Source organism: Cebidichthys violaceus, unplaced genomic scaffold (assembly GCF_023349555.1).
Source record: "Cebidichthys violaceus isolate CVI_PGR_0920_01 unplaced genomic scaffold, fCebVio1.0.p SCAF_35, whole genome shotgun sequence".
NCBI lineage: Eukaryota > Metazoa > Chordata > Actinopteri > Perciformes > Stichaeidae > Cebidichthys > Cebidichthys violaceus.
In genome coordinates, this window is record NW_027176539.1 from 172,501 (window position 1) to 187,500 (window position 15,000).

General features: G+C 39.9%; 3 protein-coding genes across 5 annotated transcripts in view; all 3 read left to right on the forward strand.

Moving 5' to 3' along the window:
- Positions 1-2,061, forward strand: part of lnp1 (leukemia NUP98 fusion partner 1) — a 6,220-nt gene extending 4,159 nt beyond the window's left edge. Inside the window, exons 3-4 of the mRNA XM_068725465.1 lie at positions 18-119; positions 1,260-2,061. Coding sequence (XP_068581566.1) covers positions 18-119; positions 1,260-1,424 — 267 coding nt within the window. The 3' untranslated portion in view covers positions 1,425-2,061. The remainder of the gene's footprint in view (positions 1-17; positions 120-1,259) is intronic.
- A 2,618-nt stretch (positions 2,062-4,679) lies between these two features.
- On the forward strand, positions 4,680-12,144 carry tmem45a (transmembrane protein 45a). 3 transcript variants are annotated; one of them, XM_068725501.1, is made up of 6 exons: positions 4,680-4,879; positions 7,667-7,870; positions 8,186-8,398; positions 8,744-8,928; positions 9,022-9,164; positions 10,482-12,144. In XM_068725501.1, the coding sequence occupies exons 2-6, from the start codon at positions 7,675-7,677 to the stop codon at positions 10,576-10,578; spliced, it is 834 nt and encodes a 277-aa protein (XP_068581602.1). In that variant the 5' UTR covers positions 4,680-4,879; positions 7,667-7,674; the 3' UTR covers positions 10,579-12,144. The 3 variants fall into 3 exon arrangements, with proteins under 3 accessions (XP_068581602.1, XP_068581604.1, XP_068581603.1); XM_068725503.1 differs by lacking the exon at positions 4,680-4,879 and adding an exon at positions 6,676-6,988; XM_068725502.1 differs by lacking the exon at positions 4,680-4,879 and having other exon boundaries at positions 7,432-7,870.
- Positions 12,145-12,575: 431 nt separating this feature from the next.
- On the forward strand, positions 12,576-14,346 carry sft2d2a (SFT2 domain containing 2a). Its single transcript, XM_068725412.1, has 8 exons — positions 12,576-12,751; positions 12,835-12,924; positions 13,182-13,267; positions 13,421-13,502; positions 13,620-13,655; positions 13,746-13,804; positions 13,889-13,918; positions 14,006-14,346. The coding sequence occupies exons 1-8, from the start codon at positions 12,686-12,688 to the stop codon at positions 14,040-14,042; spliced, it is 486 nt and encodes a 161-aa protein (XP_068581513.1). The 5' UTR covers positions 12,576-12,685; the 3' UTR covers positions 14,043-14,346.
- Positions 14,347-15,000: the final 654 nt, after the last annotated feature.

Consider the following 15,000-nt stretch of genomic DNA (forward strand, 5'->3'; position numbering starts at 1 on the left):
CTTCTTCTTTTCAACAGAATGATGATGACGACAAGTTGTGCCTGATCTGTCATGATGACATGAAGAAGAGCGGAGGGCCAGTTCAAGAGCTGCACTGTTCACACCGCTTCCACAAAGAGGTAAGACATCTTTTGTAAGTCTCACGCGCTGCATGTCGGTTCACTTGTTCACTCCGGTCCCAGCATGTCATATATCAGATCCACGGTGCATGACGGCAGCTCATTCCTGGTAAAGGCTTTCTACAGTGTGGATGTATTACTGATGTCTCAAAGAGACACGTACCAACCAGGAGGAGACACAACATGACCAGAAATAAAGATCAGAAGTAAAACGACTACAAAGAGATGCAAAACCGCTGCAAGAAGACACAAAGACATTTAAAGAGACTCACAACGACTATGAACAGGGGCAAAACAACTGCAGGGAGACACAAACATGTTACAAAGAGACACAAATTGACCACAACGAAACTCACAACTACAAAGAGACACAAAGCAACTACAAAGAGACACAAAATGACCACAAAGAAACTCACAACAACAACAAAGAGACACAAAATGACCCCAAAGAAACATTACACAACTACTAAGAGACACAAAATGGCCACAAAGAGACCAACACAAATACAAAGAGACACAAAAATAACTAGAATGAGACAGAAAGCAACGATACAAAGAGACACATAATGACTACAAAGAGATGCAAAGCAACTACAAAGACACAAAATTACGACAAAGACACATAACTTGACCACAAAGAGACACAAAATGGCCACAAAGAGACCAACACAAATACAAAGAGATACAAAAAGAACTAGAATGAAACACAAAGCAACTATACAAAGAGACACATAATGACTACAAAGAGATGCAAAGCAACAAAGACACAAAATTACGACAAAGACACATAACTTGACCACAAAGAGACACAAAATGAGTACATAGAGACCAAAACAAATACAAAGAGATACAAAACACTTCAGAGACACATAATGACCACAAAGACACGCAAACAACCTCACAAAGAGGCTGAACATCTATGCAGTCTGTGTGTTTTGCTGAGGCCCTTTGCATGTCTGCACCCCAGGAGCCCGTTGTCTCATGATCCGTCCGTGGTTTTGCATGACGTGAAGTGGTATGAAAACCATCTGCCTGCACCTGAACCTGGTCCGTGTGGAAGCATGGCGCACTCTACCGGCTGAGGACCCGTCCACTCTCACTGACCACCGTGTCTCTCCGTTTTGGTGGTTTCCTCTGAAGGCGTCTCGGCGGTCCGAGCGGGGCCGACCTCCCCACGGTGAGGCGTCGGCTTGGCAGACGAGGAGGCTCTCGGACGAGAGGAGGAAGTCTGCAGACGGACCGCTCTCCATGGAGACGGAGCAGCACATGCTGCGGCGTCAGCTCTCCCTGAGGAGACATCGCTGATATCATCCTGGGTAGAAGTGGAGGATTCACACCGATGACATCTGGATCGTCTCCCGAACTTTTTTCTACGACGTTCAAGTGTTAGGATCTCAGGGCCTCGACTGTCTGATCCTTGTGTTTGGGCCCCAAAGCTAAGTGTGCTTTGGGCTGATTACCACTCGTTCTCCTCAGTGTCAAAGGCCACATTTAGGAGGATCCATAAATCATAACTGTACAAAAAAAAAACATTTAAAGAAATCTGGATTTACCCATGTTTCATTTCTTTATTCTTAGATGTGTTGAAAATTCTTCTTATTAAAAACCTGAGTGTGAATATTTAATGAAAGAATAACCAGTGGTTGATGTTGTTCATGCTTGTATTAGCTGATATTTACAGACTGTCATGTTGAAATATGAGCTACTTTAACACTGTCAAAGAACATGTGCCTCTTTTATACATGAGATATTTATTTCATTGTATTATACAAGTTGTTCACAGGTCATGTGATGGTGAAAAGTACAACATTTGTACAAAAGGAAAAAGGCACATACAGTAGATCTAATGAGTGTTTTTGTGTTGAGTCATAACTTCAGTGTTTTGTATTTTGTGTTGTAACAGACAAGTAAAGAAAAGTCAATAAATAACGATGGAAACAAATGCTCTACCTGCTTTATAACTTCTTAACAATAAAGTGAATGAACAACTGAGGAAGTTATTAAATATGGAGGACAGAAGCTGCCAAAAAATCATTTAAATAAATAAAGAAAAGTACATTTAATGCATGCCACTTTATTTCCTGAGTCATTTATCTCGTATTTGACCATCGTCTGTCCTCCACAGTGTTCAGTGTCATTGTTTATCCTGTCGTGCATATTATACCCTTATTATAGCACGTTGGCATCAGTGAGGGAAATTAAAACCAGCATAAATCAAAAGTCTGGGTTGAAAAAAATAAGACACACATATTTGTAATGACCTTTTCTTTAAACTGTGTTTCAGTGCATGGAGCAGTGGCTGTGGGAGAAACAGACGTGTCCCTCGTGTAGAGTCCACGTGTTCATGCCGAAGCCGCTCTACTGGTCCTCGTCCCGCATCAATGTCCCATAACGGTCCTGAACCTTCATGAGACCCACTGATTAATCCCCAAATATGAGTCTTTCTGTCCGAAATTCTTGTTAATGTCAAAAATGTTCCAGAGAGAGAGTTTCTAAACTCTACGTTAAATCTGCGGTTTTGTTTGTTTGTTTGTTTTTTTTGCATTTTTTTGCATATTTCATTGACCTTAAAGGAACAATTTGTGAAATCATTTTGTGAAATACATTTATTATAAGATTGATACTGACGTCAGACGTGAGAGTGGATCGATCTTCTGGTTTACCTTCTCTTTTGGAAACTAAACATATTTAAAATATAAATTTTTTTTTTTTAAATCCTTCTCTTGTCCAACAAGAACAAAGTTGTTGTTGGACACTCAATAGAGAAAATTTGCATATTCAAACTAGTTGTGGTCAGTATTATTTTTTAATGCATTGTATAGACTGTATATCCGTGTTGTGGAAGAAGAATAACACTTACAGCTTTCGTTAATAATCTTGACTCTGACGTTATAAAAAAGGAACTCCTGTCTGTCACATCTCATGTCTTCTCTCCATCTCCCTGCCTTATCGTTCCTTTTGTTGTTTTGTATATTTCACATTTGAGGTTCTTCGGCTTTCAATCTTCTTCTTTCGTCGTCAAACGACAGTTTACAGAGTTGAGTTTCAGGCTGCCTGTCTGTGAATGTATTCATAGAAACATGGTTTTATTTCTAGTTACTAACAAATGAAGAGGATGTACGTCACTACGTTACTGTTACTTCATGTGATTCATTGACTCACCAATACCTCCTGGTTCATCTAATCTACTGCGACCAAAGAGAGTTTATCTGCAGCACAGATGAAGTTATTTTAGGATGAAATCTATTTCATCTCAGAGAGACAGAAACGCTGATGTGACGCTCCCTTTGACAAACTGTCTCATGTTATTAGTGCTTTCAGCACAATAATAACAAGTATTCAAAGGTATTTAAATCCCGTAATAACAAAAGGCAGTACCAGAATAGAAGCTCGGGCGTCACCAGTGATGTTAATGACGGTTTCAGACGAACAGAATCGCAGCAGCGTCACTGACACACCCGACTGAGAGAGGTCGTTACACGAAGTGATCATTATGAAACCTGTGTTTAAAAAACACAAATGTGTCTGTGGTTTATTTTAAAGGTCCAGATGGTGTTAAATCTAATTCCTTATGTTACAGTTACTATCAGGGGGCGACTCCTCTGGTCGTATAGAAGTCTAGTCTAAAATGACTCTACTTCTCTCTTGATTTATTCCCTCAGTAAACATTGTAAACATGAGTTTATGGTCTCAATCTCTAGTTTACAGTCTTCTTCAATACAGCATGATGTTCATTTAGTACATTATGCTCCATTTAGAGTCAAACACACCATAAAGCAGGGGATGCTTTAGGGGCGGGGCTACACGCTGATCGACAGGTCTCTACCAGAGACGTATACGGCGTCTCTACGTCACTCCTCCTCAGTCCAGATGTGGTCACTTCCTGTTCACTGGTTGCAAAAAAACCCCAACATGGCGACGGCTAAAAACGCTGAATTTAAGGCTTCAAAATGTCCACAAACCAACGAACCAACAAACAAACAAATTAATACATACATAAATAAATACATATAAATAAAAAAATTAAAAAATAAATTAATGAAGAATTAAATGAAAAACATGAATAAAAAAATGATAAAAAAAAATAAACAAATAAACAAACAAACAAATAAATAAATAAATAAATGAATACATGAATAAATAAATAAATAAGTTTCTTTTCTTTTCTAGTCGTTTGCCTTGTTCAGCCTTTCACCACCACTTTACATTACTGGACACTGAATCATCTCCTCTCATTGAACCTCCTGAAGAAGAGGATGAATATGTCTTCCAGCCCGCAGACAGCGTACGTGCCGGAGGTCCCGGTGTCCCGGTCCCGCCCCGGCTGGATGGAAAGTAGCGGTTTCCTCCGAGCAGGGTTCGGGTGAAAGGCGGAGTGAAAGTGCACACGTGGACAGTGAGATACGTGAGACTGACGTGGACGTCAGCCAATGACAGCGCGGACCGATGACGACAGCGCCCCTCTGTTGACCAATGGGAGAGTTTACTGGGAGGTGACCGCCTGAGCTGCTTGGAGTCGGAAAATTTTGGATAAAAAAAAAAAGGTCTGGACGTCTGGAGGCTACCGGGAACCGAACCCGGACCCGCAGCACTGAGAGCTGGTGTTCACTTCAAGTCCTGGATCAGAGGAAATCATATCCGTCTGCTTTGAAATTATTTGTGTGGAGATGCTTTGATTTGTCCGGTTTATTGTACAATTACTACAAGTACTTCTACTACTACTACTACAGTTTTTCATCACCAGAGACAAACATACTTCGGTAAGAAAACCCTTTTTCTTTCTTTCTACTAGGAGTTCTACTGTGTCCTGTTCAGCAGTTATATGTTAATACATGAATATATGATACGCATACTGTCACTGTACTTCCAAAGGTTGTGTTTATACTTCAGAAAAAATATCATAAAAGATCATTATCAGAATCCGGTTTATTGACAATAAAGTTTTCACATACAACATATTAGCTTTTAGTAAATTATTGCATAGACAGGAATTATAAGAACATTAATTATAATTGCACTTTTTACTTCATTACATCTCAGAGGTACATATTGTTCTTTTACTGTACTTTAAGTGTTAATGATGAATGTTTGTGATAAACTGAAGAATGAAGTGTTTCTTTATGTGTTGATGTTGAATGTTTGTGATAAACTGAAGGATGAAGTGTTACTTTATGTGTTGATGTTGAATGTTTGTGATAAACTGAAGAATGAAGTGTTACTTTATGTGTTGATGTTGAATGTTTGTGATAAACTGAAGAATTAAGTGTTTCTTTATGTGTTGATGTTGAATGTTTGTGATAAACTGAAGAATGAAGTGTTTCTTTATGTGTTGATGTTGAATGTTTATGATAAACTGAAGGATGAAGTGTTCCTTTATGTGTTGATGTTGAATGTTTGTGATAAACTGAAGGATGAAGTGTTTCTTTATGTGTTGATGTTGAATGTTTGTGATAAACTGAAGAATGAAGTGTTTCTTTATGTGTTGATGTTGAATGTTTGTGATAAACTGAAGAATGAAGTGTTTCTTTATGTGTTGATGTTGAATGTTTGTGATAAACTGAAGGATGAAGTGTTTCTTTATGTGTTGATGTTGAATGTTTGTGATAAACTGAAGAATGAAGTGTTTCTTTATGTGTTGATGTTGAATGTTTGTGATAAACTGAAGGATGAAGTGTTTCTTTATGTGTTGATGTTGAATGTTTGTGATAAACTGAAGAATGAAGTGTTTCTTTATGTGTTGATGTTGAATGTTTGTGATAAACTGAAGGATGAAGTGTTTCTTTATGTGTTGATGTTGAATGTTTGTGATAAACTGAATAATGAAGTGTTTCTTTATGTGTTGATGTTGAATGTTTGTGATAAACTGAAGGATGAAGTGTTTCTTTATGTGTTGATGTTGAATGTTTGTGATAAACTGAAGAATGAAGTGTTTCTTTATGTGTTGATGTTGAATGTTTGTGATAAACTGAAGGTTGAAGTGTTTCTTTATGTGTTGATGTTGAATGTTTATGATAAACTGAAGGATGAAGTGTTCCTTTATGTGTTGATGTTGAATGTTTATGATAAACTGGAGGATGAAGTGTTTATGTGTTGATGTTGAATGTTTGTGATAAACTGAAGAATGAAGTGCAGGAATATTACTCCAAAAACATCAGATAGAATAGTAAAACATTTTACTGACCAACCAATACTTTTTATTTTTCATATACGTTTACATACTTTTACTTGATGGAGGTTTTGAATGCAGGACTTTTACTTGTTGTGGAATGTTTTCACAGTGTAGTTTTAGTACTTTTCCTGCAGTAAAAAGGATCTGAGTACTTGTGAGCAAATGTGCTTTCGTTCACTGAAATCGTCGAGGAGAGTGGGAGCAGTTGAATCAGGAAACGAGGCTCCACAGATGTTATCGTTGATTAATCAGACAAACACTGAAGAGTCTTCCAGCATCACTGCAGCGACGTGAGGGAGTGATTGCCATGGCGAGCGACTGAAGTGTTTTCCTCAGTGTGGAGAGGTTACACAGGACGCAGACGGGCTCCTCCTTCAAAAGGTTCCCTTTGTGGTCCGTCATCTCCATCACAAAAGAGAGTTTGCAGCCATGCAGCTTATTTTTTGTATTATTCTTCTACTTACTATTGATGCTGTGGGGGACTGGAGTCAAACGGGTTCATAACACTTCTTTATACTCTTTATTTCATATTTACAGTGAAACCATGCGACACACAATGGATGAAAGAGAGCGCAGCAGAAATGGAAGCCCGTTTGTTTTTGATCATTTCTCTTCTTTTAATGTTCCGTTGAGAGAATAAACAAGCAGCAGTAAACAGCAGGTGATGACAGGCTGGTCTGCAGACACGAGCATCAATCAGGTGCAGGATTAATGGTCAATGGTTAATCATTTATATTATCTGTTATTGTTATTATATATATAACGAGTCAATATAGTTCAAATAGTAAATAAATAGGTATTTATTCTATTTATTTCTGGGGACTTTTATTCTGCTAATGTCACATTTACAGTATGTCACAGTTCTTTTTATTTCCATCTAATATATATATTTCCATATCTATATATGTAAGCAGGGTGGTTATCTCACAGATTCAGATTAAAGCACAGTAAAATCTATTTATATATTTATTGGACTATATTTACTCATTTATATATTTATGTTTTCATTAATTTATATATTTATTGCCTCATTTATTTATTCGTATTCATTTCAGGATTCATTTTGAAGGAATATTTATTTATCTTTTATATTTAATAAAATAACGTTTCTTTTTGCTTTGCAGTTGCAGACGTTCTAAAAATACTGTATATCTCTGTTGAAGTTGTCTGAAATGATCTTGTTTATTTTGACACATTAACTACCTGCATTTTAAACGATTATTATTGTTCTGTTGTTCTTGCTGATGTGATATACTGTAGCGGAGAATAAAACCATCTGTGTTTTTTTGTTTTGGTGAAAGAAGAAATACCGTTATTATTGAGATAATAACTGTTTATCATCATCATATCAACTGCTAATAGATTCATTTCCTCTCAGGTGGAGTCATGGGAAGCTTCAAGGGCCACGCGCTCCCTGGAAGCTTCTTCCTGGTGGCGGGGATCTGGTGGACGGGGAAGTACTCGCTGTGGCGCGCCTCCCGCAGGAACAAGAACATGGGTTCCACCCGTCTGACCAGCAGAACCTCACAGCGCCGCCAGGAGATCATCGAGAGCTCCGTGGTTCTCTTCTTCTCGTTTGTTGGTGCGTATAGATCGCTCTCTAGTCTCGAATCCAGAACACACGAAAGCAGTTTAAACTTTAATGAGTACGTTCTGACACAAATAAGCATTTCTAGAATTCACTCTTTAATTAAGGCGAGACTCTTCATGCACAAGTCAATTTAGAGATTTTCTTCTTTCAGACAAGAGTCAATAAAACATTTATTTTACTACTTTGTCTGTCTACGTCTGTAGATTTCTCTTAAATTAAAGTTACCATCACATAATGCCTCATTGGCATATTTAAACATAACATAACACATATAATAGTTCATTTTTAACCCTGCCAAACCTGCAGGGATGCTGGCGGAGCAGTTTGCGGCAGACGGACCGAGACTCCGTCTCTACGACTCTGCGGACAAACACTGGGAGCAGCTGATGAACTGGCAGCACGCCACCATGTATCTGTTCTTCGGCCTGGCGGCCGCCGTGTCTCTGGTCGTTCACACCACGGAGGCCGCTCCGCTGGCTCTGGACCGGCTGATGCTGGCTGTGGCTTTCTTCAATGAAGGTGAGAAAGATTCACATTTAGTTATTTAAAGAAGTCGTATACAAGATGTTCCCCCACTGCCCCTTGTGTATCATATGTATCCTAAATATCATTTATTTTATAACGTGTTACAATATTTTTTCAGTGTTTAGGTCGGTTTAGCCATGTTTGCATATTGACCACTCATCCATTACATGTAGCTTCTTAATAATAATGATATTATACTGATTTTTTTTGTGCATCAAAGGAGAATAGTGCACCAATAAAAAGTGCACGTGAATACCTGGTCATGCCATTTGTCAGCATGTAACTAACAGAGCGCTACGTATTTTTTCCCCATCGATGAGTCCTCTTTTGCTCCTGCAGGATTTCTCTTCTTCTACCACCTCCACGGCCGGAGCATGCTGGACGTCCACGTGCACCAGCTCCTTCTCTTCGCCATCTTTGGAGGGGCTCTGATTGCGTTCCTGGAGGTCTTCCACCGAGGGAACGTGGTCCTGGAGCTGCTGCGCTGCACCCTCACTCTGCTGCAGGGCAGCTGGTTCTGGCAGGTAAAACGGTTGAAGGTGTGAAGGCGAGAGCTGCCTGTGTGTTCACGGAACACGAACGTAAATAAACGTCTCACTTCTTCTTTCGGACTGCAGATCGGTTTCGTGCTGTACCCCCCACGAGGCCCCCAGTGGGACCTCGATGACCACAACAACATGATGTTCGTCACCATGTGTTTCTCCTGGCACCTCGCCTTCGCCATGCTCGTCGTGAGCGCGCTCTATTGCACCGTCGGCTGGTGAGAACCTGCTCCACACCGACGCCTTTAGAGCTTGTCATTTTATAGTAGTTTCAGTTTTTCAGAAAGGTTTCGCTTTTAAAACATTTAGTTTTAGTTTGTTCATGTTCGGACCAGATGTAATATATCTACAGACTCGTGTATAGGAATGACCATGACGTTACACTTCTTCATTTGGGAACCAACTTTGAGGACTCTTTCTCAGAAATAAAAGGTGCTAATTAGAACCATAAAGGGTTCTTTGGTTTGTCCCCATGGGAGAACAGTTTTTGGTTCATGGTACAACCTGAAACCCTTCCAGAGGTTTCTACCTAGAACCCAACATGAAGAGTTGTACCTTGAAACCATCTGTGAAAGGTTCCACCCAAAAGGTTGGGTTCTACACACTTTACATTTTACATGACACACTTGGTGTAATGGTTTGATCCAGAACTCTAGGGGTTCTGTACAGAACCCTTCCAAGGGCGCTAACAAGAATCTACCCAGGGGGTTCCACTGAGAACCCTTTTGTATTCCATGTGTTTAATCTAGAACCCACCTATGGAGTTTTACCAAGAACCCTTTTACATTCCAAGTTTTTCATCTAAGACCCATTCGGGGTGTTCTACCGAGAACACTTTTTCTTATTCCAAATGTTTCGTGGTTTCGTGGTTCTGCCAAGAATCTCTCTGATATTCCAAAAGTTCGGAACCCATCCAGGGTTCCTCATGAAGCTCCTAAAGGGTCCGGGCTGATGTGGTGCACCTTAACCCACAACAATCCTGGTTCAACATCACAGTTCTTTGGTTTGGATTAGTGGGTTTTGGAGGATCTTTAAGACGATTTCAACAAACCTCGAAGAACTCTTTCTTACCAAAAAGGGTTCTTTGGATGTAGAGGATTCTTAATGGAACGCTTAGTCTTACAAAGAACACCTTGGAAAAACCCAAATGGTTCTGGGTAGAACCTCATCCCTTCAGGAAGAACCCTTTTAGAACCCTTATTTCAAAGAGTGTATACCGGACTCACAGAATAAAACCAGGTGGTTAACATCAGACCTGAACAGCTCGGTGGTTAAATGACATCTGATGGAACGTCAGTGTTCGCTTTCTTTGGTTGACGGAACCGCATGAAGGAAGTTCATTATAACACTTTTTTTTCTGTGGTGATTTATTGTATTAGAGCTAAAAGAGTTTCAGTTTACGACTGCTTATTTTCATTTTAATATACGATAAAAACTCCACACCAAACGTCCCATGAGCTGCTGCCGTTTGTCCTGAAGTCTGGAACAACATCACTTCCTGTTATATCTGACGGTTCCTTGTGCTTTCCCCACAGTGTGGTTCGCTCCAGATTGAGGAGGACTCCTCCGATGGAAATGGGTCTTCTGAAGCCCAGAGACAGGGATCCGGAGTCAGAGGATGAGATTTTATGAAGACGGACCGCATTGTGACTCGTGAATATATCACAGTTAAATCAGGGATGTTTGCAGTTCCAGCAGCAGAACGACTAGAAGCGAATGAGGAAATGTTTTCTGGACGTTTTGCTTTAGAATCATATCTCTACCTCTGCCTTATTTAATCAGATTTAATCAGCCGTAAACCTCTTTAGCCTTCAACCAATGCTCCTTATTTTACTGTGGCCTCATGCTTTTCATATACTCTGTCATATCATATGTTTCATCATTCATTTGCACATCCAGTATAAATGAATGTGTCAGCTTTTTATGGATTGCATGCTTTTCTTTTGACTCACCAAACATTTTGGTTTTCAGTAACAGTAACGCCGTCCTGTAGTGGAAACAATCAGCCAGTGCGTCTGATTTTACTTGAAAGCATGACTTTAAAGTGACAATGAGGAAGTTCACCAGAAACTCCTTCAGCTCAGAGTCCAGCAGAGACCGGTCCACTGTGGACAGACCCAGATCCTCCAGCAGAGACCGGTCCACCGTGGACAGACCCAGATCCTCCAGCAGAGACCGGTCCACCAAAGCCAGACCCAGATCCGGAGCTCCGGAGGGAGGAGGAGAACTCAGCTCCCGGCAAAAGCAACAGCGTCTCCTCCTCCTCCTCCTCCAGGAGCAGAGCTTCTCCTCTCTACTGGAGACCCAGGACGTATTGCTGGAACCACTGGAAGGATAGGGGGGCAACGGGAGAACCAGAACCAGGACTGAGAGGAGCAGACTGTCAGACCCTGCTGCAGTACAATGAGAGGTTTTCTAAAGGGACTCTGGCGCTCAGAGACACTACCACTTTAGTCCACAGGGGGCGACAGAACCAACAGAAATGAAAGTTCCATCTAATAACTTTAAGTATTTTGTCTTTTTTTTGTTTCATAATGTTGAGTCACACATGAGATATCCCAAATGCCAAAAATAAGAATTTTATGAAAACTGTTTAGATTTTGCAATTTTAAATTATTATTACAGATTACATTGTGGTTGTTGATACTGTTGTTTTTACTTGTCTTTTCTTTTTGCTGTATTTCTTCAGCGTGGCTTAACGTGTTCAGTGTTTATAGTAACACTTTTCTATCTTTAAAAAGTTATTATAGAACTATCCACAGACCTGTGCTTTTGTGTGAAACTGTAACCTAACTCACTAGAATATTGTTTCCTCACTATGTCAGTAGAATCACAGTCTGTCACATAAACACTGGTGGTGTCCCGTCACTGACAAATTCATCCTGCAGATTTATTTTTGTGAACAAAGATCGTCTGTGCTGAAGAAGACCATTCGCTCAGTTCTTAAAAATGTGGCCCATCATGTCTGACAAGTTAAATGTTCCTTTTGTTTATAACACGCAGTCTGGTTGGTGTTCTACGAACCTGAAAGGCCTGTATTCAATTAGTGCTGCAAGCAACGATTACGGTCATTATCGATCAATCGGCCAATTGTTTTCTCAATTAATTGATGAACATGTGAGGTATACAATGTCGAAGAATAGAGACAAAATGTCATATATGTCAATAAAATAGATGTCGGAAAAGGAAGAATTTCTATATTTATTGTCAACATTGTATGTGTATTCTTACTAAACAAAAAATTAAAACCTTTCGTCTCTAATTTATGTAAATATTTCACTTTTCAATAACATTGAAAGCTCAACGGTATTCTCGAAATGCAAATTAATTTTAAAAAAACTCTACTTTTCTTCCCCTTAAGCCCTAATACTCTTCTGTAGTAGTTTTATTTAATCAATAACCCCAAAATTAAATAATTAACAATCAAGTAAATATTTAAAATAAATTATAATACAGCAGGCTGAATCTTAATTTGCATAAAAACTCTAAATTAATGTGATTTTTTTTTTTTTAATTACAAATCAAAAAAAGGATCCTAGTGAGACGTCTGTGCTGCTTCTCAGGCGCGACTCACCTGAAGTCATCCACCTGTCCAGCAGGTAAGATTCCTGACAGCAGCAGCAGCCACGTGACCTTGTTGCCCATCCGCACGGATCTGAAGAGGAACCGGCAACTTTGTTTCCCCCCTCGCGCTCCAGGAAACAGCAGCAACAGCATCAGCTCTGAAGGATCTTCAGTCATGGACAAACTAAAGTCGGTGTTAAGCGGCGAGGAGGCGCGCAAAGACGACAGGACCGTTTTAGAGGTAAAAGAAAGTCCACCTGACACGCTGCTCACACTCGAACCGAGCCCACGATCAGTGATTCAATCTGAACTTTATCAACACAGACTGTGAACGAAGCCTCGACCTTAGGATGGGGGACACGCTTGAAGGGGTTCGTCGCCTGTTTCGTGGTGGGGGGCGTGTGCACAGTGTTGGTAAGTATCTTTAAATAATGTTTCAATATAATAATAATCATCTGAGTTTATGCTCCACAACAACGAGGAAGAGGCAGCAGGGAGAGGTGGTTGTACTGGTTCTTCTGGCTCTGAGGAATGTTGAAGATGTGATTCAGCAACACTGAAGAGGAAGGAATGTCTTTGCAGCAGTTTAGAGATAATAAACATGCAGATTTTGTATTATTTGTATTATTATTTGAGAGGAAATCAACATGTCTCCACATTTGTCTTTGCAGGGAGTGTGTCTGCTCTTCATCCCCAGGCTCGGGATCATCATCTTCATTGTCTTTTACACTTTGGGAAACCTATGTACTCTGGGCAGGTCAGTAGTGTCTGGTGGTTTTATTTTGAAGGGGCAACGTGTAACATCTGGCCACACGATTGAACAGATGGAGGGCAGCGTCCTCACCTCCACCGCTTGGGTCCATGTAGCAGGATTCTGATTTGCATTCTTAGATATGTTTCTGTCCGACAGCACCATGTTTCTGATGGGGCCGATGAAGCAAGTGAAAAGGATGTGTGACAAAACGAGAGCCCTGGCCACCGCGATCATGATCGTAAGTGCACTAAATATAGTTATTGATTTTGACTTTTCACCCGTTTCCCCTCCGTCTCTACAAGCAGAAATTAATAACACAAAAATATGACGATGACTGTGATTACACTTTGTTCAGACCTGCCTCGTGTTGACTCTCTGCGCCGTCTTCTGGGTGAGTTGAGTTATATACGATCACATCTAACTGATAAAGAGCATGACTGATTTGAAGTCTGGTTTCACTTCTTTAATATTCGTCTTGCAGTGGAAGAACTTTGGACTTGCTTTGTTTTTTGTCATCTTGCAAGTCTTGTCGTTCGCCTGGTGAGTCGTGGATTTCTCCTCATAGATTTCAGTCTGAGATGATTATTGATTTGTGACATTGTTTGTTTGTTTGTTTGGTTGCAGGTACAGTCTGTCGTACATCCCGTTCATGAGGTTTGTTATTTAAACTCCATTGATTCAGACTCATGTTGTCGTTCTTGCCACGTGTCCAGGTTCTGATTTATGTGAATTACTTTCCAGGGAGGCGATAATGAAGCTGGTGTCGGTGTGTGTTTGAGGCCTGTCGATGTTCGGAGGGTTTCCTGATGAAGAGGCCTCCTCCTCCTCCTCCTCCTCCTCCTCCTCCTCCTCCTCCTGCTTCACAGAGTCTGAGACTCTTCCTGTTTTATCTCCAAAGATTTTTCTTTTATTTTGTTTATGCTTCATGCATTGTGCTGATTGATAGTTTGGTATGTATTGATTACTTATACCAGTTTTAATGAGCGGGAGGGGGGCTTGGTTTGTAATATGTGTAAATATTTGTAATTACTGTATGTATTAACGTTTATTTTGTAAATAAAACAGCCTCGTTATTCCCATCACAGAGGAGCTTCATTTGAACACTCGGCTCTCGGTGAATTAAAAAGAATAATCTAGAATGTGGCTTGAGTATATTTCTAATAGATTGCACTGTTTGTTGTAGTTCTTAGTTCGAACACTAGATGTCGCTGCCATTTTGAGTCAACCGTCATTGATTACTAGTCGATGAGAACATTTACCTCAGTCGATCAGATAAACATGGTGGAAGTTGAAAGACAGAAGAGAGCAAGTGAGAGCTGAACATTTCAGAGACGTTGGTTAAATAAGAACCTTTTTTACAGAAGTCAAAGGAAAGTTTGTTTTCCTAAGTTACCAAAGAACAAGAGAACCATTGTTAGAAGACAAACTAAGTACAGCAAACGTCACAACTTCACAGAACCAAACCTGACATCTTGGTTTTGTTCAACCAAAAGTATACACACAAATATTTAGTTCAAATCAAGTTAATCAACACACTGCACAACGGTTGCTTTATTTCGAAGTTTTATTTCGATTTTAATTACATATAAATAAATAAATAAATAAATGGAAAGGATGATAATAGAAAGGTGCTTCCCTTAAATTAAAAAGCTTAAGAAGTTTGAAGCATATATTTTACTTTGTAATACAATATATATATACACACGAATACTCAACCGGAAAGGGCGGGACTTTCG